The sequence below is a fragment of the Crassostrea angulata genome, chromosome 3, assembly GCF_025612915.1.
Source record: "Crassostrea angulata isolate pt1a10 chromosome 3, ASM2561291v2, whole genome shotgun sequence".
Lineage (NCBI taxonomy): Eukaryota > Metazoa > Mollusca > Bivalvia > Ostreida > Ostreidae > Magallana > Magallana angulata.
The window spans coordinates 24,118,154-24,146,147 of record NC_069113.1 but is presented as its reverse complement, the minus strand read 5'-3'; the positions used below and the strand labels follow the sequence as shown (position 1 = coordinate 24,146,147).

At 33.8% G+C, this 27,994-nt stretch overlaps 2 protein-coding genes across 3 annotated transcripts; one reads left to right on the top strand and one right to left on the bottom strand.

Moving 5' to 3' along the window:
* Positions 1–2: 2 nt before the first annotated feature.
* On the top strand, positions 3–17,546 carry LOC128176084 (coiled-coil domain-containing protein 112-like). 2 transcript variants are annotated; one of them, XM_052842147.1, is made up of 14 exons: positions 3–45; positions 4,429–4,526; positions 5,483–5,604; positions 5,702–5,791; positions 7,644–7,719; positions 8,052–8,235; positions 9,348–9,434; positions 10,194–10,343; positions 11,186–11,326; positions 11,463–11,558; positions 12,003–12,152; positions 14,966–15,061; positions 16,717–16,835; positions 17,430–17,546. In XM_052842147.1, the coding sequence occupies exons 1-14, from the start codon at positions 25–27 to the stop codon at positions 17,461–17,463; spliced, it is 1,464 nt and encodes a 487-aa protein (XP_052698107.1). In that variant the 5' UTR covers positions 3–24; the 3' UTR covers positions 17,464–17,546. The 2 variants fall into 2 exon arrangements, with proteins under 2 accessions (XP_052698107.1, XP_052698106.1); XM_052842146.1 differs by lacking the exon at positions 17,430–17,546 and having other exon boundaries at positions 16,717–17,405.
* A 109-nt stretch (positions 17,547–17,655) lies between these two features.
* LOC128176083 (uncharacterized) lies at positions 17,656–20,533 on the bottom strand. Its single transcript, XM_052842145.1, has 2 exons — positions 20,406–20,533; positions 17,656–19,339 (listed from the first exon to the last, which is right to left on the bottom strand). The coding sequence occupies exon 2, from the start codon at positions 19,321–19,323 to the stop codon at positions 17,656–17,658; it is 1,668 nt and encodes a 555-aa protein (XP_052698105.1). The 5' UTR covers positions 19,324–19,339; positions 20,406–20,533.
* Positions 20,534–27,994: the final 7,461 nt, after the last annotated feature.

Sequence of the window (27,994 nt, the reverse complement as noted above, 5' to 3'; positions counted from 1 at the left end):
ATGAAAATTTAGTTTGTTTACATCATGGCGGCCAATGTAAAGGAGGTGATGATATATTGACTTTTATTTTATATTAATGACTGATATGTCCGTGATGTGATGTACATTGCTTTTAAATCAAAGCATTTTTTAGATATTTAAATGCACAGAATATGAAAGTCGACAACTTGTTGAAATAATTTTGTCGTTTTCAAGTTCTTGAACATGTACAGTACAATCACTGGATTTATACTGGTGTCTCATAATATCGCGGTACTTATTCCCCCCCCCCCCCAAAAAAAAAAATATACCAAGTTATCATTTTCACATGTCATTAGTGCTGTTTAAAATAGCTTGTATTAGACTAGCTTTTCTGAGGAACATCAATTTCCCAACTTACTTAGTTTATTTTGTGTGCTATTTTTAAATCACAAGTCTTATTCACCTTCAAAATTAAAGAGTTCCATTGTATCGCGGCATTGGAAATTTGGTAGCCTGGTTTAGTTATAACGGACAGTTTTTATTTTTTTTAAATAAAATACGATTCTTCATGAAAGCAAAGTCACTTAAACTGGTTAGGGAATGAAAAATGAATTCTATTATGCTTTTTATTTAGTTTTTTTTCATCAGATACATTGTGGACTTTTGAACTTGCTTTCTCTCCGGAAAAAAATTTATTGTGAGAAAAATTTTATTTGCCGAAATATTTGACAACCTTCTTTGCACTCATCCTGAAGTTGGTGCATGAACTCCTTGTGGAAAATCACGGGAAAAAACTGGTATCCTACTTTTTGGAACATACCGCGATACAACGGAACCCGCGATATAATGAGAAGAGAGTATACATGTAGCTACTTAGCTTGATTTACCTACATAGCTTCATTTACCTACCTTAAGTGGGGTTATTTAGCTACTCAATTATACTTTTGTCTTAAATGGGCATTTGTACTGAATGTTGCACTCAGATGCAGCAGAGACATATTAAATAACATGTTATTTATGTCTTTGGGTGCAGCAACAATTTTCAACTTTGAACTGATCTAAAAACAATTCATACAAAAATCTCTCTTTAAAATGTTGCTCTTCTTGCGCAAATGCAGTCAAATTTCTAAATGTTTTGGGGCTATGTATTACTGTTTATGTGTTAAAAAAAATTACCAAACAGCTACTTCTGAAATGAAATAACAGAAGAACAGTTTTGGTTAACATAATAATTGATTGGTAATATATCAGCACAATGTGAAGTAATCACACTTATCCAAGCCTCATCACAAACAAGACTAATTTCTCATTTAAAAGATTAAATGCCCCAATTCGTATTCCGTCGTAATTTATTTTTCTTTGAGATATAACCTCCAGTTCACTTTCTGATTATGGTACTTGCGTAAACATCAAAATTGAGAACTACCTGGCTTCTGCAGAAAGCGAAAGAACTTCACGTGAGATCCCTGTCATATGATTGGTTATGAAAAAAGCCAAGGAGTTGACGATTTGGGATGTTGATGGGAGAAAAAGATAAAACTTATTGATGTAAACGTAAAATTTGAATTAGCTGAGATCATAAAGAAGAATCATTTATGAAGGAATATGAATCAGTGCATATGTCTAGTTTAACATTTCAAATGAGAAATAAGCTGATGAAGCAAGGCGGTATCCAAGTTGGCGTCCTCCTTGTTATTTTTCCTCCGAGGTACCCACTTATTTATCGATGTTTTTTTTCTACACAAGCCCCTGTGGCTGTCTGTGCTCAGACTTTATTGTGAGGTTGTTTTTTATACTAAATTTGTGTTTTCTGAAATATCTGAGTCGAAGAAAACTGATTCCGAGCATTTTTTCATTCTTTTTTTAATACTAAATAAACATATTTCTTGTGTTTATCAAATGAGATTTGCTTCTTTATTCATTATCTAGAAAATCAGTTCATTTTGTGAATGTTTGTTTTTTTCATTTATTATTTTCATAGGACATACCTTAAACAAGTTGTATTACCTAATTAAAGCCATCAATCATTTTAATTGAATTTCTTTAGATTAAATGGTGTTTAGGGGCAATATAAATTGGCAAGCTTCTGTCATTTAATGATCAGCTTTACTTTGACGAGCAAAATGGTTGCCATGGCAATGCCCAGTAGTTGGAAGAAATTTTGTTAGCTGTGATTACCCATCATTGAACTTTCATTTTTCTCTGATTTTCTTTATACCGTATACGTTTACCATTAAACCTTTCTTTGCAAGCTAGACTTTGTCTGCCTCTTGCTGCATTTAAGTTCAAAGGGTTTTACAGTTTATATATATAGTTTTTCCTTGACAAAATATGACAGCAACGAAAAGCAGGGAAATTTTTCTATTAGTTAGTTTGAAATATTGTACTGGAAAAAGTGAGTTCTTGTCATAGTGGACAAGAACTGTGAAATCATTAGTTTTGTGGTGGCTCAATTTCCATGAAATTTGTGGGTACCTCTCATCCACGAATTGACATCCTCCACAAATTAACACAATAGGGTAATAAAGAACTAATTCCTTTTTGTCCCCCGCCGCAACGTGGAGCGGGGACATAGAAATGCGGGGCGTGTGTCAGTGCGTCCGTGTTTCCATTCGTCACACTTTTTTGTAAGCGCTCTCATGCCTACAAATTTTGACGGATTTTCAATAAATTTATACCAAATGTTTATACTACTATTACCTTGGTCAAGTTCGAAAATCAGCATTGGTCGATGCTTTTTGTTGGAGTTATGGGACTTTGACCACAATAATGACTCCATTTTATCCAAAAATTGACATTGTAAGCGCTCTCATGCCTACAAATTTTGACGGATTTTCATTAAATTTATACCAAATGTTTTTACCACTAATACTTTGGTCAAGTTCGAAAATCAGCATTGGCTGATACTTTTTGTTGGAGTTATGGGACTTTGACCACAATAATGACTCCGTTTTATCCAAAAATTGACCTTGTAAGCGCTCTCATGATTTTCTTTAAATTCATACCAAATGTTTATACCACTTATACCTTGGTCAAGTTCCTAAATCAGCCTTGGTCGATACTAGTATACTGCTTGACCGGCGGGGGACCCAGGAATTCTATTCTTGTGTAAATATAAAAAGAATACACGAAATAATGTCTCCACAAACCTGTAAAATTTAAGCAATCCACAAAAATTGACCCCCACTAATTTTCATGATTTCACAGTATTCTTTTAAAAAAAAAACCCCACTAGACTCAAGACACTTTTCTTGAACAAATGTAACTTCATTCTGTCCTCTGTCAGAAGGCATCACAGAGGACCTAGATGACGACATATTTGGGTATTTCTCTTACATATTTGGGTATTTCTCTTACACATTTGGGTAATTCTCTTATACAGGTAACTCTCGATGGCTCGAACTTTGATCGCTCGAAGTTCTTGATCTCTCGAAGTGAGTCTAGGGTCCCAATTTTTTTCTCAATATAACTAAGCAAATTTACTCTTGATTTCTCGAACTCTTGATCTCTCAAAACCCTTGATCCCTCGAAGTCAAACTGCAGTCCCGTTATTCATAATCTATAGTTTTTTACTCTCGATACCTCGAAGTCGCCGTGTATCTCCTAGCGCTATACCTAATTAACACCTACTTGGTCATTTAAATTGCTCCAGGCGGTAGACGCGGGACCCGTGCCACATGTTGTTTATTCAGGCGACACTTGTCCTGCAAGGTGATAACTGTTTGATGATTGCCCATACCGATACCTAATCTATAATCAACACCAACCGTTTTACGACAATTTGGAGACGCAATGAAAATGAGAAACTATTTGAGACGAAACAATAATATTAAGCCGTGGTCAAATCTTAAAATTATAAAACTGTAAAAATTATGCCTATCAGCATCATTGTCATTATAATGATTTTTGCTGAACAAGTTCCAACAGCTGGTGAAGGACCCATACAGTGGGAACAATAGGTGATACTCAGTTATCACATTTATGAAATGTCGATCGTCTCGCAGTACAGTAGTAGTGAGCGGTCTGGTCTTAATTTGATGTATAAAAATAATTATTATGAATTTATTCAGTAGTTGTTTGTATTTAGTTTTAAAAACATCCATTTCTGTATATTTTACTGAAAAGACAACGTTTTTAAGCATGTACGTAAGATTAGTACTAAAAAAATGGCTGAATCCATAGACATATAACAAATATATGCCTATGCTGAATCATAACATCTGGTAAGACTAATTTTAAAACCATTCGGTCAACCCAAAAAATTCCGAACTCTTGAAAACTCGAACTCTTGAAACCTCAAACTTTTTCCTCGGTCCCTTGGACTTCGAGCTATCGAGAGTTACCTGTATTTTCTACAAACTTAATCTGCTTTAAAAACTGATTAGAATAAATTCTCCAATGATAATCACAGGAGTTTTTTTTATCATGACTATCATCAAAGTTTGAAATTGATTACTTTCGTTTTAGAATGAAGAAAGAGAGAAAAATGTCTTGGCCTGGAGGAACAAAATGGAAAAATCAAAGAAGGGTGAAATCCTCAGAGAACTAAGGAAGTTGAGTGTACAGTAAGTGAATAAATTAATTCCTCACTTGTTTGTCTTGATATTTTAGTTGATATGATGTAATAAATTATGTTGTTATACTTTCATGTTAAATACTGAAATCTGATTGGTTAAGACGCAGTTCATAATCCTTTCTATTACCCTCAGCGTTAGCAACACACTTAGCAACGAGTAACATTAAAAATTGCCACATGCGCAAAAATTATGGGCGTACGGTTTGCTGTAGAATTCACGTTATTCCTATATAAAAGCAGTAAAATTTTCTTAAAAAATAAGACAATAAGTATAACAAAATAAATACCGGTAGTGCCTGTTTGGGAGGATAACAGTTGAAATTGACACCCCTCGAAAACCATTGTCATCCTCTGCTTCGCGTCGGTTGACAATGGTTTTCTCGGGGTGTCAATTTCAACTGTTACCCTCTCAAACAGGCACTATTTATATAATATTACAATGTGATATACTATGGAATCATTTAATTTCGGGAGGGCCAATTTTTGTGGATTGTGGGTTCTTTGCTTGTTCGTGGGGATCTAATTTCGTGGATGAGTCAGTTTTCAGTTTCAGTAGGTAAACCAAACCTTTTATAATTACTTTTGGTTGAGGATTTAAATTCGTGGGCGAGAGCTACCCACGAATACCACGAAAATTGAGCCACCATGAATTCTAATAATTCCACAGTAGTCAACAAAAATTATAAGGAAAACAATTTCAAAGCCAACCATGTAAGGATTTATAACTGTCGGTTGTAAGAATTGTCTCAATATCCAATCAAAAAGATTAACAAATATGTGACATTTAGAAGATTTACAAAGATTCTTAAAATAAATAACAATGTTTTAAAGAAAATTTTAAAAACTTCAACTTAAAAAATTTTACAGATAAAGTCAGGTACAGACTCTTATTTACCTTCATTTATTACAGAATGATGTTAATTAGCAAATTTGTTTTTCTTGCAGGGTGGTGGCACTGGAAAGGGAGAAAACTACTCACCTGTACAGTAAAAGAAGCGAGTTCCGCCACGACTTCAGTGTACTGGAGGAGTTGGACTCCAAGTTGACGGGAGACATCAAATCAGAGCGTGAGAGTTTCAGATTGATCAAAATGAAAATTTTAAAACTAAAAAAGTTACTTTAAAAAAAATATTAACTTGACCTGTTTTCTATCTCTCTTAACAGAAGTGAAAGTAAAACAGCAGCTTGAGAAGATCAGTCACATGGTCAAGCGCTTCCATAAAGAACTGAAGGATGTCAAACCCACGCCAGAGTGTAAGATACAGAGTTTTAATGAATGTTCATTTTAAAGAGGAGGTTGAAAAATTTCAATATGAGAATAAGAATACAAGTGTGTGAACATGCGCACCATTGTAGATTACAGTTTTGTACATAGACTGGCTGAGTATAAGTGGCTCTATGTTTGTGTAAAATTAATATGAAAAATAAGAACAAATAAATAATTAATTAAATAAAAAGATTGGTGAAAAATACAGCTTTGCAATACAGGCTGGTAAAACGTTGATTTTGCTTGCAATAATTACCATAATTTTACAACCTTTTAGGTCACTAGAGTCATCAGGTGACCTATTGCAATTGGTCTTCATCCGTCGTCGTGCATCGTCCGTCCTGTGATAACAATTTTACATTTTTTAAAACTTCTTCTTGAATACTACAAGACCAATTGTTACAATTTTTGGTGTGAAGCATCTCTATGGTAAAAGGAATCTAAATTGTGAAATTCATGGCTTTACCACCCTGAGGGCCTCATAGGCAGGGCCAAATATCTATAAAAGGCCAAATTTTAAAAGTTCCTCTTCTTTGCTCCCAGACATATGGGTAAAAACTAAATGTATGATTATGTTGAGCATGAAGCCTACCTAAATTGGGAACTTTACGGCCCCTGGGTCAGGGGTTCAGACCCTAGGGTTTGGCCAATATGGCCATATAGTAAAATATATTAAAAAATCTTTTACTCTACTCTTGTATATATTTAGGAAAAACTAAATGCATAGCTATGATGTCCATGAAGCCCTTTATCTGAATTGTGAAATTCATGATCCCTGGGGCAGGCCCTAGGATGAGGCCACTATATGTATTGAATTAATGATATTTTTTTCTGTTGGTTAAATTGTGAAATTCACTGCCCAGGCCATGGGGCAGAAGCTGAGGCTTTTTATTGGGGGGGTTGGGGGGGAGGGGGGGTGACAAGTATGTCCAGAAATAAACATGTATTTTTTCTGAGGGTTATTGCTGTGTGTCATCCATTAACAATTTTAACTTTATTTTGAAAACTACATGGTAAATTGTTGCTTAGAAATTTTGAATTAAATATGTTCTATTTTTGGAAATCTATTTTAAGGTGGTATGGGACCCTCCATGTTGTGACATATTACTAGTATTTATCGAAATATACAATAAAATCAAATATAATTTTATAAATAGTTCCTTTCATAATATTGGCATCTAACAGTGTAGCGCAGAGGGTTAGAGGGTTTACTACGGATCTGTAAATCATGAGTTCGAATCCCGCTGGGTACCGTACATGTTTATTATAAAATTTTTAGCTTTTCAAAAAAAAATTAAAATTTTTTTTTTGGTTAGATATTGTTAAATATGAAAATTCTAAACTGGTGAAAGTACTTCAATTTTAATGAACTTTAATCCACACTAATATTGACAGATGCCCCATACCACCTTAATATCTTGTGCTTTGTATACTTGCATGTAGAAATAAGCTGTATGCATTTTGTGTGCATTATAAATGAAGCTGTGAATGTTGTAAAAGATTGACCATTAAAGGCCTGCAGGTCTGTTTAAACCAAAAGTTTACAATCTTTGGCCCCAGAAGCTGAGGTATAGACAACTCGAGATTTTTCTGACTCTTGAACCCCAACCCCATCCTCTCATTTTCATGGATGAAAGTTTTTCAAACATCAATAATAGAGCAGCTAGGGTAACAGTCAGAGAAGTCTCAGATATGGGTGTAGACTTCAATATGAAGCTTAAAATACAAACATCTCTGGCATGTCAATCTAACGACTATGGTACATGTACTCGGGTTGGCCTCCTGTTTTTTTTGTAAATTGTGTATAGTAATTTAATCTTGCAATTTTTTCTTTGACAGTTGTAGAGAAACTGAAAGTTATCATGGAGGAGATTGAGGGCACCATAACAAGTTTCAAAGAAAATCAAAGAAAGCAGTGAGTACATGCATGTAGCATTTAACTAATATGGTATTAACGTATGGTACACGATTTTGAGTTGTTGTATATTACCGGACGGGTAATATTAACCTTTTTTTTCATTTATTAATTATATGTTCATCATGTGTGAATGTTTTTACCGTAATTTTACGGAGAGATTATTATGTTTGCTCCAAGGAAGGAGAGAAGAACATGATGTAAAAAAGAATTTCATCATTATTATTTTTTTTTTTTTATCACTGACAGGAGAAGCATTGTTAATCTTTAAACAACATTCTTGACTCAGTATGTTGTCTTATCATATGCATGTAATCTTTTTTTTTTGCAAGATATGAGGAGTTGATCAGAGATGAAAGAATGACATATCAGGAAATACAGGCCATGGAAAGAAAATTTGATGCCTGGAGTCAGCTGGCTGAAAAACCGGACAACAAATCGAAGACCCCCGCTGCTCCTCTAGCCAGCGCTAGAGACATCACTAAAGATTTACCCCCACAAGTCGCAGCCTTCGAGGTAACGAGAGAAATGTTTATCAATGTATCCAAAGTTGTGTATTCATTTACATGATTTTTAACAACAAAAGAAACCCAACAGCTTGTAGAATTATTGTACATGAAACAATAAGGAGGTCTCTCCATTAGCAGTTGCTTATGTTTTATTGAATTCTTCTGAAGAAAAGATGAAAACTTGTAAATTTCAGAAATAAAAGTTTTCCTCTAGCTTTGTATTTGACCCCTGAGATATGTCACCTTTTAATAGTTGGTAGCCAATGAAAACATTTTATTATGTATAGTAAGTCCACAGTGGGTAAATGATTGTAGGACTTGATCCCTTAAGGCGTCCATCTTTGATACCCAAAGTAGAGCCCCAGACAATACCTATATCAGGAAATGTCATTGAAAAATGATGGTGGTAGATTGAATTGTTTACAACCAGAATAGAAACGTTGCTTTAATGTTAGGACAAAACGAGACAGTAAACTAGAGGGTTTCAATGTTCAGATGTTCATCACATACTATCGGAGTTGACTGAAATGGAAACCATGCAACAGAAGCATTTATTTACAATATACAAACTGCACACTGTTGAAATCTCAATTGCTGGCAAGAGAGTTGCCTGTTGTTGGCTCTTGTTGGACAGACAAAAAGAATTAGCTTTGAAGTACCTTTTCTTTTTTCAATTTGATGTATTGGATACGTTTTTTTGGCATTGAAAGTTACCCACGACAGTTGAATCAATTAAGAAGCAGTAACTTAATTAAAAACACATGACTATTTAGATTTTTAAAAAAGGGTTGTTTGTGCCCTAAAGTTTTTCCCATTTAATCAATATTTGATGCATTTTGTTTAAGGATTTTTATTATGATCATTCTTTCAAACATCATAGCAATTATGAATTGATAGTATTTTAAACACATGTATAAGATTTCATCTTGTAAAAATATATTTTTTTTTACAGCAGTTATATAATAGAGGCATAATTAACCAAATGTTAACATTCTTTGCCCCAATAATTGAAATAAAAAATCCTAAAGAAAAAAGTACATTTCACCAAAAAAATGGACATTACAACTTAAATTTTTATAATTTATACTACCCTGCTGATTTAAATGTGAAATATTTCAGAAATTTCTGGAGGAGACTGGTGGAATAAGAGGTGGGTGGGATGAGTATGACCACGGGACATTCCTCAAGTTCAGGAACAGATACAAGGTACTTAAAGCTTTTATAGAATGACTGATATATATATATACACTAAGTACTTTCTCCACTATTTCTTAAGCAAATCGACTGTGATTCATAGCGCTTTAGATATGGACAGGGCTGAAATCTATGTAAACCAGTTCTCAACAACCTACTGGTGTTAAAAAATGCATGGACTGCACAAAATTATCATGCTGATGTCAGACTCAATTTCTGAAGTAGCTATTTCTTCTATTATACATACTTCTTAACAGGTGCCAATCTTTAAAATCATAATCTGTATTTTGTTAATTTACCGTATAATTTTGTAACAGTAAAAAGTAGGGGGGGGGGGGGAGCTCCTTCAAAATTCAATTTCCTTTATGTAACTTATGTATGTTATGTCACAGGGATACAAGTATGTTATGTTCCTTTGTTTTCACAAAAGTGTGGTTAATTAGCTGCAATCCATATTTATATGTAAAAGACACATTTAAGGTAAGCTACAAATATATAAGTACCAGTAGTCTTTGATTAGACTAGTTTGTTGTCACTGCAAATAGTTAGATACTGTCTACAATAATAACCACTGTTTTTTATAGCCAAAAAAAAAGTCAAACAAGCTCTTATATGCCTTGCAAAAAAAAAAAAAAACAGTTTGAATCTGAGTTCAAATACTACATGTATTTAAAGCAATTTGCTATAAATGATGAGAAACATATAACCAAATATGTAAAGAAGACTTGTGTCCTGCATGGGTTGTTTATTGATTAATTTGTACAATTTTAGGGAAAGATTATTTTCATAAAGCATGCACTGGTAGCCATACCCACCAAAACAGAGGAAGAAATCAGAGACCACGAAGAATGGTACCAGACATATTTGTCCATGAATGAGAAAAAGAAGGAGAGTATTAAGAAATGGAGGGAAAAGAAAGAGGTGTAACAATCTCGTTATTGTTTTTAAATGAAATAACAGTTTCTGAACAAGCAAAATTTTCATGTCATCTTGCCAATTAAGTTAGCTAAACCTGTGGATAAGTACAGATAAGTACATGTAATTGTAAAGAAAGCTATTGGTTTGAATAAGTATACATGTATTTTTATGCCCCCCTTCGAAGAAGGGAGGGCATATTGCTTTGCTGCTGTCCGTCTGTTTGTCAGTGTTGGTCGGTCCAACAAGTTTCTGTTCATTTTCTTCACAGAGGTTGCATGTACTGAAAATAAGATTTGGTATATAGATTCATCATAACAATATCAAGGTCAAGTTTGGTTTTGGGTACGATCGAGCGATTTTCGACAGATTTATACCCATTGGATTTAGAAAAATTCCATTTATTTTCAGTTTCCGTTCATTTTCTTTGAACTGAACTGAAATGAAACTTAGTATTCAGATTTAAAATAACAATATCTAGGTCAGATTTGATTTTGGGTACGATCGAACAATTTTTGGCAGAGTTATGCTCCATTGACTTGGAAAAATTCCATTTGTTTGCACTTTTCATTCATTTTCTTCACAGAGGTGTCCAAGGGAGGGGGGCATGTTAAGTGTTTCACAAACATCTGTTGTTAATTTAAACATTACAATATTAATTTTTCTGGTTTTTTGAGATGCGTCGGCAAGCTGTGTTTGCTATTAATGCTTATACCGAATTTCCAACAGTTATAAATAAATCGGGATGGACAGCAATTATTATGAATATTTTGACTTTTTTTTTTGCTTTTAAACTTACTGAAAAATGTTAAGTTTCAGTATTTTTCAGTACTTTGATTTTTCTTTAGGGTGAAAAGGAAGAGGTGCTAAGTAAAGTAGAATCAGAATTAGCAGAGGATCAACAGAGAGAGGAGCAAAAACAGCAAAGGTTAAAGGAACAAATCCAAGAGGAGAAAAGACAGAGATTTAGTCAGCTGAATGCTTGGAAGGTAAGAAAAGTAGCAACATTAAAAACAAAAAGTGATATTCAAAATATTGTTGATGAGAATATATTGGATAAATGTGTTTGCATGTTGATAAAGTTCTTTCTTGTGTGATTCATATGTTTTAAATATGGGATTCCAGGTCCAGAAGGAATTAGAAAGAGCTCAGGCAGAGGAAAAGAAATTACGGGAAGCATTGGACAAAGCACAGAAAGAAGAAGATAGGAAGAAAGAAAAGGTATAATCCTATATTGTATTATTCTACCACTGACTGACATTGAAGTGTTGGACATTGGGGGTTATTTCTCATACAATGGCTCATGTACTGTATATAGGGAAATATTTGAAAATAAACCTGTATATTGTATCCTTTGTAAAAAATTTCAGTTAACAAAATATTCAACCCCGTTTTATTTTTAATTCATACATATACCCTTAATTTGGGTGTGATAAAGGGACCCTTTCTGATTGGATATAAATCAAGATAAAAATATCCCAGTTTTACTACATGAAGTTGAGTAACAATTAAAACCATCTTACTTTTTTTCAAAATTCTAAGGACCTTGACTTGTAATATGAAGACAGTTAACTGTTGTGCTTGATATCTTTGAATATGAGTCTGTGAAATTAAAACAAGTATGATTTAGTGACAGTGCTTTCCATGAAATGCTAATTTTTACAGGCTGAGTTGAAACAGAAAGTAGAAAACTACAAGAAAGAGAGGGAGGAGGAAGAGAAATTTTTAGAGGAACAAAAGAAGGTTTGGGAAGAAGAGGAAAAGGAAAGACACAGACAGAATTCTGCCCGAGAGATCCACCGATTTAGGGACAGGGTAAGTTAAGAAGGCATGGTGGTCAACATATTAAACATCAGATCTGCCTTAAACTTTGACTGATGATATTAAGGTGGAATAACACATCATCACAAAATGGCTGACCTCTGATCGAAAGGACATTTTGTTTTATTAAAAAGATTTCATCGACGGCAACATATAACTAAACTCATAGCCGAGTGAATAAAGTGTCTGGCTTGTGATCCGTACATATCGAGTTCGAATCCCGCAGGGGCTTTTGTTGTTATTTACTGAATTGATTTTTTTAGATATTCATTTTTTATCCCCAATTTGCAAATTTTTCGCTTATTTGACATATGTATAGTTTACCGGTATTTATCCTTATATCTTTCATAATCAAATAGTTTACAGTTAATTTGAGTGACTTTTCCAGGTGTGATATTCCACCTTAATGCCATATATTGTCATTTGGTAAAGACAAATCCAAATACTGTATACAGGGTTATTTTCGCCCCGTGTTACTTTCGCCCTTCTTCATTTGCAAATGGTTTCATCACGTCTTGAATTCGCTCAGAGATTGTTGTGTTTAAATATAGATGATTTGGAACATTGGAAGTCTTAAATTAGCCCGCAGACAACATGAGCGAAAGGGGAGTGTATATAATAATGAGGTACATTGTGGGGGCACAGGCGATGTTTGCATGTTGAAAATTATGTAAAAATATTAATTATTTCATTATAAATACAATATTTTAAAATTAATGTGAAGTTATGGTATTACTAAGTAATATAGAAATTCTTTGAGTTTTATTATGATGTGATCAGCTTCAGTCAGCGCATGATCAAATTTTCCATAAAGCTCTTCGGGCTTATATTGGATTTGATCACTCCTTTACCATGTTTTCTGTAGTTGATCTCCTCATAGCAGTGAATGAATGATCGTTTATCCTTTATTACATGTTGGCCATAAGTTGCATGTGTGTAATATAAGATGTAATGAATACGAAGGGTTTATGTAGCCGTGTGCTGATAATGGAGATAGGAAAACTAAAACATGTATGGTGTGTGCATATTTTAAAGCCTCGCTCAGCTTTAATAGATTTTATTGTCTTACTGCAAATGGAAAAAGACAATGAATAGAGAGACAAATCATGCTATAGCAATGGTAATCATTAATTTGGTAGCAGCTTTTAGCTGACCTGATCTAAAAGCTCAAGTGAGTTTTTCTGATCACTTTTTTTTGCCATCCATCTGTCTGTCCATCCAAAAACTTTTTATATTTGTGGCCTATTCTCCAGAACCACTTGACAATTTTCAATCAAACTTGGCACAAAGCATTTTTGGTTAAAGGGGAATCAAGTTTGTGAACAGCCATACTTCCTTTTCAAGGGAAGATAAAGAAAACAATTACCGGTAATGAAAATTAGTTGATGTATTTTTATTAATTTTCGTCTTAAAATCCAATTGGTCATAAAAGCTCAAATTTGTATGTAAGCAATATCAGACAGTGTAGATTCAAGTTTGTTTGAATCATTATTTACTGCGGTAGGGTAGGACCACAATGGGGGGAGGGTAAAGTTGTTAGATGGGAATTAAAGAGAAAATCTTTAAAAGTATTCTTTTAAAAAACCAAATGAATATGTCATACAAGCTGTAACTTGTGTGGAAGCATCCTCAGGTTGTGTAGATTCAAGTTTGTTCAAGTCATGATTCATGGGGTACTGTGGTTTCATTAATTTTCGTGGGTATCAATTTTCGTGGATTTTCTGAAAACCACAGTTTCAAGGATACGTGATTTCGTGGCCAATGATCCTATCAATACAAAATGTTAGTTGAAACTGAACTTCAATCAACATTTAATTTCGTGGATCAACTTAACAACGAAATCCACGAAAATTGGTATTCAACGAATATTGATGAAACCACAGTAGTATGGGGCAACAATAAGGAAGGTGTGTTGATTTTTTTAAAATAGGAAAGTTGATTATTCTCAAAAACCTAAATGTTATGATATACTGTATTACGTAAAGCAAGCATCTTGACATTTGTTGATTCTTAATTGTTTAGACTGTAGCCACTGGACAATTTTTGGCCCATACAAGGGGTTCAAAGTTTTTTATTGGTTTATATTATTATGAACATTTGTTTAAGATTTTCTTGAGAACTGCAATACTCAGTATGTGACATGACTATGAAAGCATTCAGTTACAAAAGGGGTTCTATGGTTAACATAAGAATATCTTGAGACAATTTTGAAAAAAAAAATTTACACGATCTATTTTAAGACATTGTCGATATATTTTGTATATGACTCTGTAAAGCTGATATTTTATTATGGCTATGGTTGCTCAGGTGAGCGATGTGGCACACAGGCCTTTTGTTTAGAAAAGTAAGTATGGTTGATAATTGTAACACCAAGCCATTTTTTATCTTTTCAGGTTAAGGTACTTCACTACACCGAGACTTATACTTTTTAAGTCACTACGTCACAAGATGGCGATTTAAATGTTTTGTTAAACTAACTGTATCAATCGATTCAGATGTGTATCGTCATAGCTCAGTGGTTAAAGTATCAGGCTTGTGAACCGCAGGTCATGAGTTCGAATCCACCTGGGGCTTTTGTTTATGCTTACTGAATGAAATTTTTGAAAATACCATTTTTATCTACAATTGCACATTTTTTCGCCTATTTGATAAATATACTTCTTATCCATCATGCTTTCTATCATAATCAAGTAATTTTTTGCTGATATGAGAAACTAATTCAAGGTGTAGTGAGGCACCTTAATAGGCAGGAAAGGAAAATGATTGTTTGGAACCAAATTTCATGATTTTTTTTATTGATTTTGTAGGACCAACGGAAAATACAAGAGAAGCTTGCAAAGGAGAAGGAAAAGGAAAATGAGAAAATACAGAAACAGAAACGGCTAGACAGATTAAGAGAACAGGTGTCAATATGTACTGTGTAATATTATAGTTAGTTATGATAGTTCACCTGCATGGTTGCTCACTTTTTCGGTCACCTGAGTAAACTCAGGTGACCTATTGCTATTCGTTTTCATCCGTCGTCGTGCGTTAAGATGTTTAAATTTTTACTTCTTCTTAAAAACTACCAGGCTAATCATTACCATTTTTTTGTGTGAGGCATCTCTATGGTAAGGGAAAACTAAATTGTGAAATTCGTGGCTCTACCACGCCCGGGGCACCAGAGGTGGGGCCAAATATGCAAGAAAAAGCCAAATTTTAAAAAATCTTCTTTTCTACTCCCATACATGTACATGTGAGGAAAAAACTGGTTGCATGGTTATGATATCCTTGACGCCCTTTTACAAAATTGTGAAATTCATGGCCCCTTGGTCAGGGGTACAGGCTCTAGGGTGGGGCCAGTATGGCCATATAGTTAAAATGTATTAAATCTTAGAAAATCTTCTTCTCTACTTCCATATATATTTGTTAATAACTAAATGCATGATTATGATGTACATGAAACCCTCTATCAAAATTGTGAAATTTATGATCCCTGTGTCAGGGGTTCAGGCTCTAGGGTGGGGCCAGTATGGCCATATAGTTAAAATGTATTAAATCTTAAAAAATCTATTTGTTAATAACTTAATGCATGATTATGATATCCATGAAGCCCTCTACCAAAATTGTGAAATTCATGACCCCTGTGTCAGGGGTTCAGGCTCTAGGGTGAGGCCAATATGGCCACATAGTGAACATGTATTAAATCTTAAAAAAATTTTCTTCTCGACTCCCACACATGTGGGCAAAAAACTGAATACATGGTTATGTATCCACTAACTCCTCTACCCAAATTGTGAAATTCATGGCCCCTGGGTCAGGGGTTGAGGACGGGGGGGGGGGGGGGGGGGGCAATATGGCAATATAGTGTAAAATCTTCTTCTCTATTCTGAAAAACTGACTTCATACCCGGTAATTCTGTTTACCAGGAAGTCCTCTACTAAAATTTTAAATTTCTCTATTCTGAAAAACTGACTTCATACCTGGTAATTATGTTTACCAGGAAGTCCTCTACTAAAATTTTTAATTTCATGTCCCCTGAAGTATGGGTTTTGACTCTAGGGCAGGAACAAATGGATGTATAGGTGTTAATGCATATAATGTTTAAAAATTACTCCCACACCTGAAAGGAAAACTGAATTCATGATTTTGTAGACCAGATCTTTAAGTTTTCCGCCAAAATTATAGGTTTCATAGTTTTTTTAAAGATTTCAGGCAAAAAGGTCGTCGTCATTACAAATTTATAATTTTTCTACTCCAGAATGAAACCTAATTAAATGCATATATGAGACTCCTCGAGAAGTTTTTGTATGGGTTATATGCTACTCATGATCAGGTGACCGTTAAGGCCTATTGGCCTCTTGTTAAAGTTCATTTTACCCAGATTTAGCAGGGTGTATGGATATGAACACCCAGCTTGTTAATCAATCAGAACTTCTCTTACATGCTACTTAGAGAATAAAAGGTTTTTCTCCAGTAAGAGTTGGTGCTAGAAAACACCAAGTAACAAAGAAAGAATAAAAAAGTGTGCTATTATTTTATTGTCTGATGTTTGCTGACATTTGATGATGTTCTTCAGGTTGATATTGAGGTTGATCGCGATCCCAGCAGACTGTTGAAACCCACAGCAGGATGGACATCCAGACTGAAGGACAAGGGACCATCAGGGTCAGGACCCGTCATACAAATGCCACACAGGTATATACTTCATAGCTCATATAAGGTGTATATTTGCGTAAATATGAACTGAGGTTAAAATCAAGTATAAAGATTTGCATAAATATGATTTTTTTATGAAATTTAAATTTAGTATTAAGATACTTTAATTTACAAACATGGTGATGATGAAGAGTCCATACTTCTCAGAAACTGGGGGAAAAAGAATATAAAATAATTAATCTAGTTTACAGTGAGAAAGGACAATGAATAAAGCAAAAACGTAGTCTCGCCTGTTTTCAAAAAAACTAATAGCTTTATCACAAATTAGGTCTGGTACGCATTGATAAAAATTTGATTACAAAATCAGGCATGGATGTGTTTTTTTTTGGTTCAAAATGTAAACGTCAGCTCTGTATTCCAATTTTAGGTTGCTTTTTCCATACTCTAAGAGAGTGTTAGAGATTTGGTCTAACAATCCCATTTGAGAAATGATGCCATTGTCACATACTGGTAGTTGTTGAACACTTGGCAAAGGAACAATTGCTATCTGGATTGTTTTTTTTTGGGGGGGGGTGTAATTGTTATAGATTTTTTATATTGGTAATAAATTTTATTTCTTTTTTCTTTTGACAGGGCTATCCCTTCCTGGCGCCAGGGAATGACATAACACCAAATAAAAAACAAATTATACTTTGTGCATTATTCATGAATACCAAAATAAAATTTAAAAATATAATATATATTTTTATATCTTTGGATTTTGTCATTAACTTAATTTTGGAAACTTTTTTGTCTGATTGCTTAAATTCCGTTTAATTTCACGAACTATAGGAAATTGTTAAACAACACTGATGTGCATTCATTCTTCTAAGTATTTGATTCTTTTGGCGATTCCGGTCAGAACCTCTCCCACCATCATCTCACCGTCACCAAGGATACACACGCCGCGTGGATCTTTTATTCCTCCTTCAGGAATGATGTACCTCAGGAATCGACCGCCTTTGTCCAGCATGTGAATCTTGTCACCTTCAAAGTCAGTAACGATGACGTGACCGACAGAATCAGTGGTTACCGTAGAACCTGTAACATCCGAGTACGAGTACCGGAATATGCCTAATCTATCGACAGCAATGACTGCGTCTTTCTCCCAGTCAGTTACAATGATGTCCCCGTTGACATTCTCAGTGATGTAATTCATCTGTTTGTACAGAGGTTGACACTGCGAGTCGTACTGGATTTCCTGGAGCACGGTACCGGTACTGCTGTATCGGACGACTTTGTTCTGATCGTCTTTAATGAGACAGACCAGTAGATCACCGGACGCGGCGCTTGTGACGCCGTATGGCTCCCAGTCCCCGGTAGTGAACATCGTCACCACAGTGTCGGTGTCAGATATCATTCTCAAAGTGTTATCTTTTCTATCACTGTACACTACTTGTTTGTTGTACATACATAAGTACATGCCTATGTTAGTAATGCTGACGGTGTGATGGAGGTGTCCCTGGAGATCAAACAACTTCAGTTCTTCGCTTGCTCCTCCCATCCACACTTTGTTATCGTCGGTAACGGTCATGTCATACAGACGATTATTATATTCATCAGCAGGGAACCCAGAGTCTATAACAGAAGTAACTGTTGGTACCTCTAAGATTCTTCTACCCGGTAAATCATTTTCTTTGAATTCATTTTCCAAGAGCGACATTTTCTTTTCTTGTGTTTTTTCAACGTATCCAAAATATGTTTGTAAATAATTTGGATCTATTTTGCATTCAAAAAATGTCGGAAATGAATACTGTGAGAACTCTTTCAAGGTCTCTTGTTTTTCAATCATTGGCTTGAATCTTTGTATTTCTATGGCGTTTTTTGATTTATGTAATTCGATCACTTTTTTGTTTATTTCATTCACTTTCTCAATCATTTCTTCAAACCCTTTCTTTTGTTTCTGTAGTACAGCCTCGTGTTCCTTTTGCATGTCATCCAGTTCCTGGTGAAGTTTCTTCACGGTCTCTTCGATCTGTTTGTGCCACTTTTCTCCCCGGGCTGTAACTTCATCTTTTTTCTTTTTGTAATTCAACGGTAACCATGACAGCTGTTTTGTCGTATGATTCAGAATTTTTTCTAAATCCTGTTTGGAAGACTGAAGTCTTTCGTTTTCCTTTGCAATAACATTTAAAAGTTCTTCAGTTTTACCTTGTCGATTAAGTTCTTTGATTTTATCGGACAGCTCTGAAATTTCGTGTGTTTTGTGTGTGATGGAAACACAAAGGAAGCATATTGGAACATCGCACGTTTTACAGTATGCGGAACAATCATTGAGCGGATGGGACTCACACAGGCATGTTTTTTCATCCTCCCTGCTGGTAAAATGCACGACGTCATGACCTGTTTTAGATTTCAAGCGTAAGTGAACTGGAACGCAAGGGTCACAGAGATTGACCCCGCATCGTCTGCAGAAAAAGGACACTGGTTTCTGACACAGATTACACTCAACGAAATGTTGGCCTTGGGTTGACTCTTCGGATGCCATTCTTATGTTGTGAAATCTACAATTCATAAAAAAAAATTTACAGAGAATAATCTCAATTTATAGAAGAAATTTAATATGCATGGACGATAACCTAGTCATGTTTAGAATTAGATTATTAAATGAATATACATACTAGTAGTTTCATTATGCGGGTGTAGATATTTGCCATTTAGTTATATCAATTATGTCGGGCTTTTTCCCCTAGCGATTTTTGAATTGATGATTATAAAAACAAATCAAATACATGTATGTGAAATGAAACTGTATAATTATGCAATATAGCACAATGAGACAGAGTTAAAACTATCAAAGAAACAATCATACTTAGGTACCATCGAATGTAACGAAAAAGCTTTTACACGTCCTGTGCGCGTGGTGGCGTTTTCGAAACATAGGACAGTCGTCTTCAAACAAAGGATCTAATTTCAGCGCGTTTTTATTTTTTGTTCAATTTACAAAGAAACTTTTTTCCAATTGTTGTACTTCTATATCAATCGTTATATAAATAAAAATTGAAAATAGGGATAGGTTATTTCAACTTGGTCACTATTATGAACATTGTTTAATCGTTCAATTAGTAGTATGATTGCCAAACACGGACTGAATCTTTGCTTTGATGTGATAAACACATCAAACTTCGCAATCTTTGAAACAGGTATAGTTCACAGGTGCTTTAGGACAGGACCGACCCCACCCCCTTCCACCACACCCCACGCCAGGTATTTAGAGCCCCGGGACTTTACTCATTTTTTTCTATAACTTATCCCTTTATGACATATTTGTAATCTAATTTATACATTCATTGCACAAAATTCCTTAAAACACACATTTTGAAGAAAAAAATCATATCTCCTCTATATATAGAATAAGGGTTCTTTCTGGCTGACTACGGAACAACATCGGTCTGTTAAAGTAAAAAAGGACAAAGAAAAGCCGATCTTTACAAATATTTTCTCAATACTGTAAATGCGATCAAGAGAAAGAAGAAATGTCCTATTGTAAAGAAAAAAACTGAAGAAGACTATCAAATCATCTTTTTGATGGTGACAGCTGTTATTGAAGATATCAATAATTTTACAAACCTTAACGATGGAAAGGGTTTTTTTCCTTTGACATGTATCCGATCATGTTTCCTTGATGCATCTGATCATGTGGGCTATGCACCAGAAGTTATATCTGAAGCACGGGGGCTCTTACGGGCTAATAATTTTATTACTTAATTATTTAAATCTGAATTCATTATACAAATAATATTATATCTATAATCCCACTGTGTACCTCGGAAATCCTGTAAACAAAAGTTTCAGCTTACACTAGTATGATAATATCCTTTTTATGCAGCTATTTGTGATTGTAAAAATCAAGTGTAAGTCACATTAAGGGCTAATGAATTTTGATGTTTATAATTTACGTTATTCTATCATAAATTGTATATAAATTATAGATAATTATTATCTCATATTCATAATTATCATAATGGAATTGTAATTTACAATTGCCCGCTCGCCCGAGGTACGGGCGACGCAATATTCGAAAGACACTTGCCCGGTGGGCGTCTATTATTTCTTTAATTTTAAAAATACTTTGTCATTGCACCACAGTTTTTGTGTTTTACCCATTTCTATGAAAAATGAAATGACTAAAAGTATATCATAAAGCTACATAAGCTAGTAATTTTAACAAACCAGGTACTTCTATAAATTATAAACCTAGGTAACTTATTTATGTGTGTCTTAATTTGCATTGCGTAATTTGTTTCTGCGATGATGCAATTTGTGTATTTCACCCCATCCTCAAACTTGACCAAAGCACGGTTCCAACTCGATTTATATTTTTTTAAATTAACTCGTGCAGGGTTTTTATTTTACTTTTCAAGCATCAAGTTTATGTTATATTATGTATTAAACGGAAACTGTACTCTGGACGATTTTTTGTTTTGTCAGAAAAAATTTAAGGTTTCAAGCTTAGTAAAAGTTGAAGTGCCTACTTATAGACTAACATCTGCCTTGTAATAAGTGGGTTTGTTTGTAACAAATCTGCAGTAAGAGATTGTATACATGTATGTTGAACAACAAAAATGAACTCTATTGTTAGGGTAACAACATGAAGTTCTTTCATTCTAAGTAGTTAAGCAAACTCTTTTCCGAACCTGTGATGCACTTAAGCGCCTCTGGAATATTTTTCGATATTTTTTTTCAAGGGGGAATAGAGTTCCAGGTCTAAATTTGCATGCTCAACTCTGCCCCATGTTCCCTTTACGTCAATTTTTGCGTGTGGTATGAAGGCGGCAAAAATGGCAGGAAATTACAGGACAACCACATTTGCGTCAGTGTGGTATCTGCAGTTTTGATTATCGTCGATGCCCTTCATTAAGAACCACAACAAATCCCCCTTCCTTCTCTCTCTCTCTCTCTCTCTCTCTCTCTCTCTCTCTCTCTCTCTCTCCTAGTATAATAAAATATTACAAAACAAAAATATGGCATTCATGTTCCTGTGAATAACATGGACCTTATTTGACCCACCTTAAAGAGTCCGGTCTTGAGCCCTTATTTGAGCAAACATAAAATACCATACATCTGATTATATATATGGTGTATAAATATCACTGACTATCGCTGATTGAGGTTCTGGAAATCTACTGTATATATACATGTATGTATATATTTTATTGATAACACTAAGATACAGTTTTACTTTAAAATAGGGGGTTCACTTGTATAACTTTCAAAACTTGGAGTTCAATACTTTAAGGTATTCAACATTTAACGTAGCTCGCGGGTTTGCTGACGTCACAATAGGAATCGACGTTAAGAGTTGACCGTCATAGTAAACTCATAATTTTATTTTAAAATGACAAATGAGATATTTAGAAGTATAAAAGAAAATATTTTAGAAAGCTTATATGCGGTTTATGACTGTTTATATAAAGATTTATAAAATCAAGTGCTGAAAATTTAAAGATGGCACATACATTGTCACATTTTGTTCTATAAAGATAAAGAATGAGTGTGCGTTAGAACTCTTCCATTAAAAGTCATGTTTTAAAATAGAATGTATGCATTAACTTCGCATTTTTTTTTTACAATTATAACTTCCGTAATCTGTACTACCGATTAAATTCTTAAATTTCTTTTGGCTTGAGATAACTGTTTTATTCGATTACTTACTTATAATGTCAGTAGTTGCCTGACATTTTATTTTTGCATTGATTGACTCAGAGTTTCATGAAAACAAAAATAGCAATTTTCTGTATCTTTACAGCCTTACATTAATTGCATTTTTAAATAACATTCACAATAGTGTCTAATAAGTATTAACATGTTCTAAAATGTGTTAAACAGCTAGTCTTGTCAATAAATGCATTTCAATTTTGGTGTTCTAAGAAGTAAGGAAATGATGACGTCAGGCTAACGTCGTAATGAAAATATAAGGTTTTGAGAAATCTTTTAAATCTTTAAAGTTTTTTTGCCAAAAATTGGCCGAGAACACATACTGATATTTTTTTATGAATTGATTCATAATTATCTCCTCTGTTTTTGTGTTGAGTATGATTAATTTCGTCTGAATTGTTTAAAAGTTTGGAGCATAGTTTTGTAATGCGTTTCTCGGTTAAAATGTGCATTTTACTATATATTTCATTGAAATGGCGTTGCTTGATTTTATCAATGACACTGTATTTGAAACACGATAACATTATTACCGCGCAGACGAATCTTAAATAAATTTTAGAAATAAAACTATAAAACCTATGGATCGCGTGGACAAATTTTCAAGGTAGGTTTTCTCACAAGCAGGTAAACCCGCGAGCTACCTTAAGGACCAAATTTGTACCTAATAAATGAGTGGTCCAATATCTTAAATCATTGTATTATTTTGAAGGTGTTATCAGATAAAAATATACCAATAAAGAAATTTTTTAAAATTTTGATTATTGTCCAATGAATTGCACCTTGAATTTTACATTGAAGTCTATGGGCAGCGCATGTTTTATTCAGAAATTGTAAGAAGTAACTTGAATTTCACACAGATAATGTTTGTGAAAATATGCATAAACTCTTTTTTTAAATCTAATTTACTACAGATATTTTGAAAAAAAATGAACTTTTCTAAGTTCATGAAGGAAATGTAACACTCTCAAAAAAGTAGTTTAAGGTGCAAGATCTGGCTTTTCAGATGTAGTCAGTCATGTTAATTTGGTTTATTTTCCTTCCATCGTTATCTTGCAGAAAATATTTAACTACATGTAATTTAGAATGATTTAAAATTGTTCATTATCCCTTCATTGTACATTGAATCCTTACCTAGGGTCGAGCCATGTTTGGTTGATTTTTTTTGTTAGAGACAGATGGACGCACGATTTTGCTCAGCTGAGCTATAGGGCATGAAAATACATAACAAATAGACAAGACAGCCTTTCAGCATCGGAGGAGTTTCAACAACAAAAAAAGAGTTGGACTTTTTTAATTAAAAAAAATTGGAGTTATGTTCGAGAAAAAAAACCAAGGGGAAAACAGATCCATGTACTAGAACATATATTTACATCAACAATTTTTTCAGACATATTGATGAAGGTTATAAACTTTAAAATAATATGTCTGTACTTGACACTATAAAACAACCACTGATGCATTACACTTAGATGAAAGGAGGAAGACAAGTTTAAGTTTTCAACCAGAAATAACCACTTAGTGGCTTAGTTTTAGACCATGTTTTTCTTCCGGAATTAAAAACTTCCTTAGAGGAGGTTTCCCGTTTAGAAATCAGACACATAATCTGTAAATATACAAAAATAAATTTCACTTACAGTGCACATCAGATAAGAGCATATATTACAGATTGTCAAAATTTGATAACCGCGTACTTGCTAAATCACTAAACATCTAATAAAATGATGTTGTTTTGTATCATCATGATTGACTCTAATTTTCACAAAAATGACCAACATCGAAATAATTATACAAAAAAGAAATCCTCACATCTGTAGCAAGACTTTAATAAGAGGAGGACGACAAGTGTATGTTTCAACCAGATGTGCCCACTTAGTGACTTAGTTTTTGACCATGTTTTTCTTCCAGAATTAAAAACTTCCTTAAAGGAGGTTTCCCGTTTAGAAATCAGACACAAAATCTCTAAATATACAAAAATAAATTTCACTTACAGTGCACAGCGGATGAGAGCATATATTACAGATTGTCAAAATTTGATAATCACGTGCTTGCTAAATCATTAAAATCTAATGAAAAATAAAATTATGTTGTTTTTGTATCATTGTGGGTGATTTATTTTCACAAAAATGACAATTATTTGATAAATTATACAAAATTGAATCCTCACATCTGTAGTCTATATTCTGTCATGACAAATAAATAATAATGATTTTAGAATATGTTAAAAATCTAATCTGTTATAAATTAGATTTGTATAGTCAGTTTTTTACTGTATTCTGCCACAGCACTTAAGCATTGGATGCTTATTTTTGGATGTCGTCGGTCCTATAACACACCAAGGCTGTGCAGACAAATTGACGGCGTTAGCGCGGTATGATGAATTGTCTGCATAGCCTTGGTGTGTTATAGGACCGACGACATCAAAAAATAAGCATTCAGTGCTCATATTTATATTCTTATTGGTGTTTTTTTGTATGAAGTATTCGTGTATCGTTGCTTTTAAGCTATTATATACGCTTGTAGTCAGGGATATGAAACATACATGGAACCTTTGTCGAGAAAAATTAAAATATAGATTTGATTAAACAATTATTTTTCATAAGTACATATCAAATTAAATGTAAGTTTGAACGTTTCGTTGAGTCTTACAATAATAAATATATTCAAAACGCATGATATGACGTTTATATCTTGTGCTCATGTGCCGTGAAAAGAAAAGTGTATTAACAGGAAGTTGAACGTCGCAGATTTCCAATGCAAACATAGGGGGAAATGTACACTGCATGTAAATATTAATATCGATTTTTTAAAAAGTAGATATATAGATGGATATTTGGTTTTGATATTAGCTGAATATTCAGCACGCACTTCAACCGTTATCAAATTATTTTTTATATTCTTTATTTTTTAAAGTGGAAAAGTGACATTTCTAAAAGATATAAAATCGTCTTTGCTCCGAAAAATGGTATTATCTAACGCTTTATACGCCCCTGTCTTTCTGTACAAGACAAATGTCAAGAACAATGTATGAACGCGGGTATAATATTTTCTAGGTATTGATGGGCAAAGAAAAATAACTCTATATTTTTCCTGTTTACTCAATCCTTTCTTTAATTGAATGAAGGAAAAGGGTTATTAAAGAAAAGAAACTTCTGAAGGAGTAAAGACTTTTTTAAAGTAATATTTAAAAAAGTGAGAAGGCCAACATTATTAGTTGTTCCCAAAAGGTTTTGGTATCACAGATTATCTACCGAGTTGTTATGATATACACTATGTCGGTCTGTCTTGAAGAAGCAGCCATTTCATTTAAATGAACAAAAAATTAAAGTTGTCTCCCCGAAAAAAAATTCTCATCATCCCCCTCTCCCGCCGCCCACTTGTTCTTATTTGTAATGCAAGAAAATTCAAACAAATACATGAAAATTGCTACACTAGCGAAAATTAAGGTTTTATCTTGAAATATATTCTGAAAAAAAAGTGACGTTCAGATAATTCGACCACTTGACGTAAACAGTGAAAGCTGATATTCACAAGTCGTGTGCCACAGTATAATCGCTGACAACCTCCTTGAACATTAATAAAAAAGGCAAATGTGTTAAAACGAATGTAAAACAACACATAACTAAACTGGTTGCTTCCTGAAATATCACTGACATTACATTTCATTGGTAGAAGTTTGCATTCAATGCATGTATCACCATGTAAAATGTATATTTTACATGTTGCGAAGATTTTCTATAGTTTTCGTTTGTTGGTAAATTTTCATTATTTACTCTTCTTAATTCTCGTGAAATTACTCCGGACTGTGATGTGATATAATGTAAATTAATGTTTATCAAACGTCTTAGAAGAAGAAATAGGACATCAAAGTAATCAAGTGTAGCTTTAGAAAAATACTTATTAGAAAGACAGGATTGAAGGACAATGGTTTCAGCTAACGAATGTGTGTTTGACACTAATAGAGTTAATGCAATTACATAACAATTAGTGGATTAACGCAGGTGAATAAATGGGCGTTCACATGGGCATTGGTCAGTTTAGGGATAAAGAAATATTCTCTGATTGGATGATTTATACATGTCAATTATTTAGATGGTCATGCCAGTAAAATATTAGTAAATGTTTTATCTATAAAGTCTAAGAGTTAGACCAAGAGAGTCAGAGCTCAATAGTTAGGGGTTAAGAGTCAAGTTACAAGTCGTCCGTCCAATCCATTACGTTTTACCTCAATGTCATATGCATGTTATATTAATTTAGAATTATTGATAAGCGAGTTTCCCCCTTTTTAATGTGTACGGAGTGGAGAGTTACTGTTTATATGATTGTGTTATGAAGTGGAATAAATGTGGAACAGCGAGTGTTGAACTAATTCCCTAGTAATCGCCCAATATAGAAAATACCCCAAAACGTTACAAACCCGGCGGTCATACATGCACGGATCTACAGGGAGTTTAAGAGGGTCCGCCCCCCTTTTTCTTTTAAATGAAAACGTATAAAAGTTACTAAAAATAGGTCTCCCCCTCCCCCTAGTTAACAAATTTACAAACACACCCGGAAAAATTTCTTGGTCCGTGCATTCTTGATTTATTAAGTAGTTTCGAGTATAATATAATTTCTAAGACTTAAAAATAAATAATCCCAGTCGTGAGGTCCAAGAATGAGAGAAAACCTCAACTAGTAATCGACAGGGGAAATTATTTATCTCTTCATATGTAGATGCTACAACATGTTTTATAAATATGCATGATATAACATAGTAAGCACAACTAAGATTAAATAAATATTTTTCAGTAAAAAGAGTTTAAAAAGAAATTTTAGAAAGGGATACAAGACTCACTCGTGATTTGTTACTCAGGCGAGCGATGTGACCCGGGGGCCTTGCATATAGATTTGGTCTTGTGTTTATCTATTTGGTAGATGAATAAATACACGTATCACAACTATCGTCATTATCAACAATTTCTTCTTTTTTTTATTATTATTTTTTATTTTTTGGTTGCATTTTGCAGTTTGATTTTTCATGCTTAATTCAATGCATACTTGTACATGTACGTTCGATCAATATGTGCATTGATTAATTTTGAATGAAAACAGAAAGGTTTTGGCCAATGCATTTAGTGGTATCTACTATCATTGTGTTTGATCAACAATTCATTGTAGAACTACAATTTTAGAGTAAATATTTACAAAATTGAAACCACAAAACAGCTTTTTATCTAGTAATTATCAGTTTTCACGATACACTTGTGCGAATTCTGAAGATCAAAAGATCCTTATTGCTTCACCTCGAAACAGCTTACAATCGCTCCAGCATCCCAGGACAAAATTAAAAACAAAAGGATGAAATTCGCGCATTTAACCGACCCGTCTACTACTGCAGGCTAGAATATCAATAAAAAGTTCCCCCCTATTGTGATTAAGACAACGGAGTAATATTTTGACTAATAAATGGATTGTTGAGTATTGTATGGTAATCGATTTTTGACACACTGAATGGCGGAATT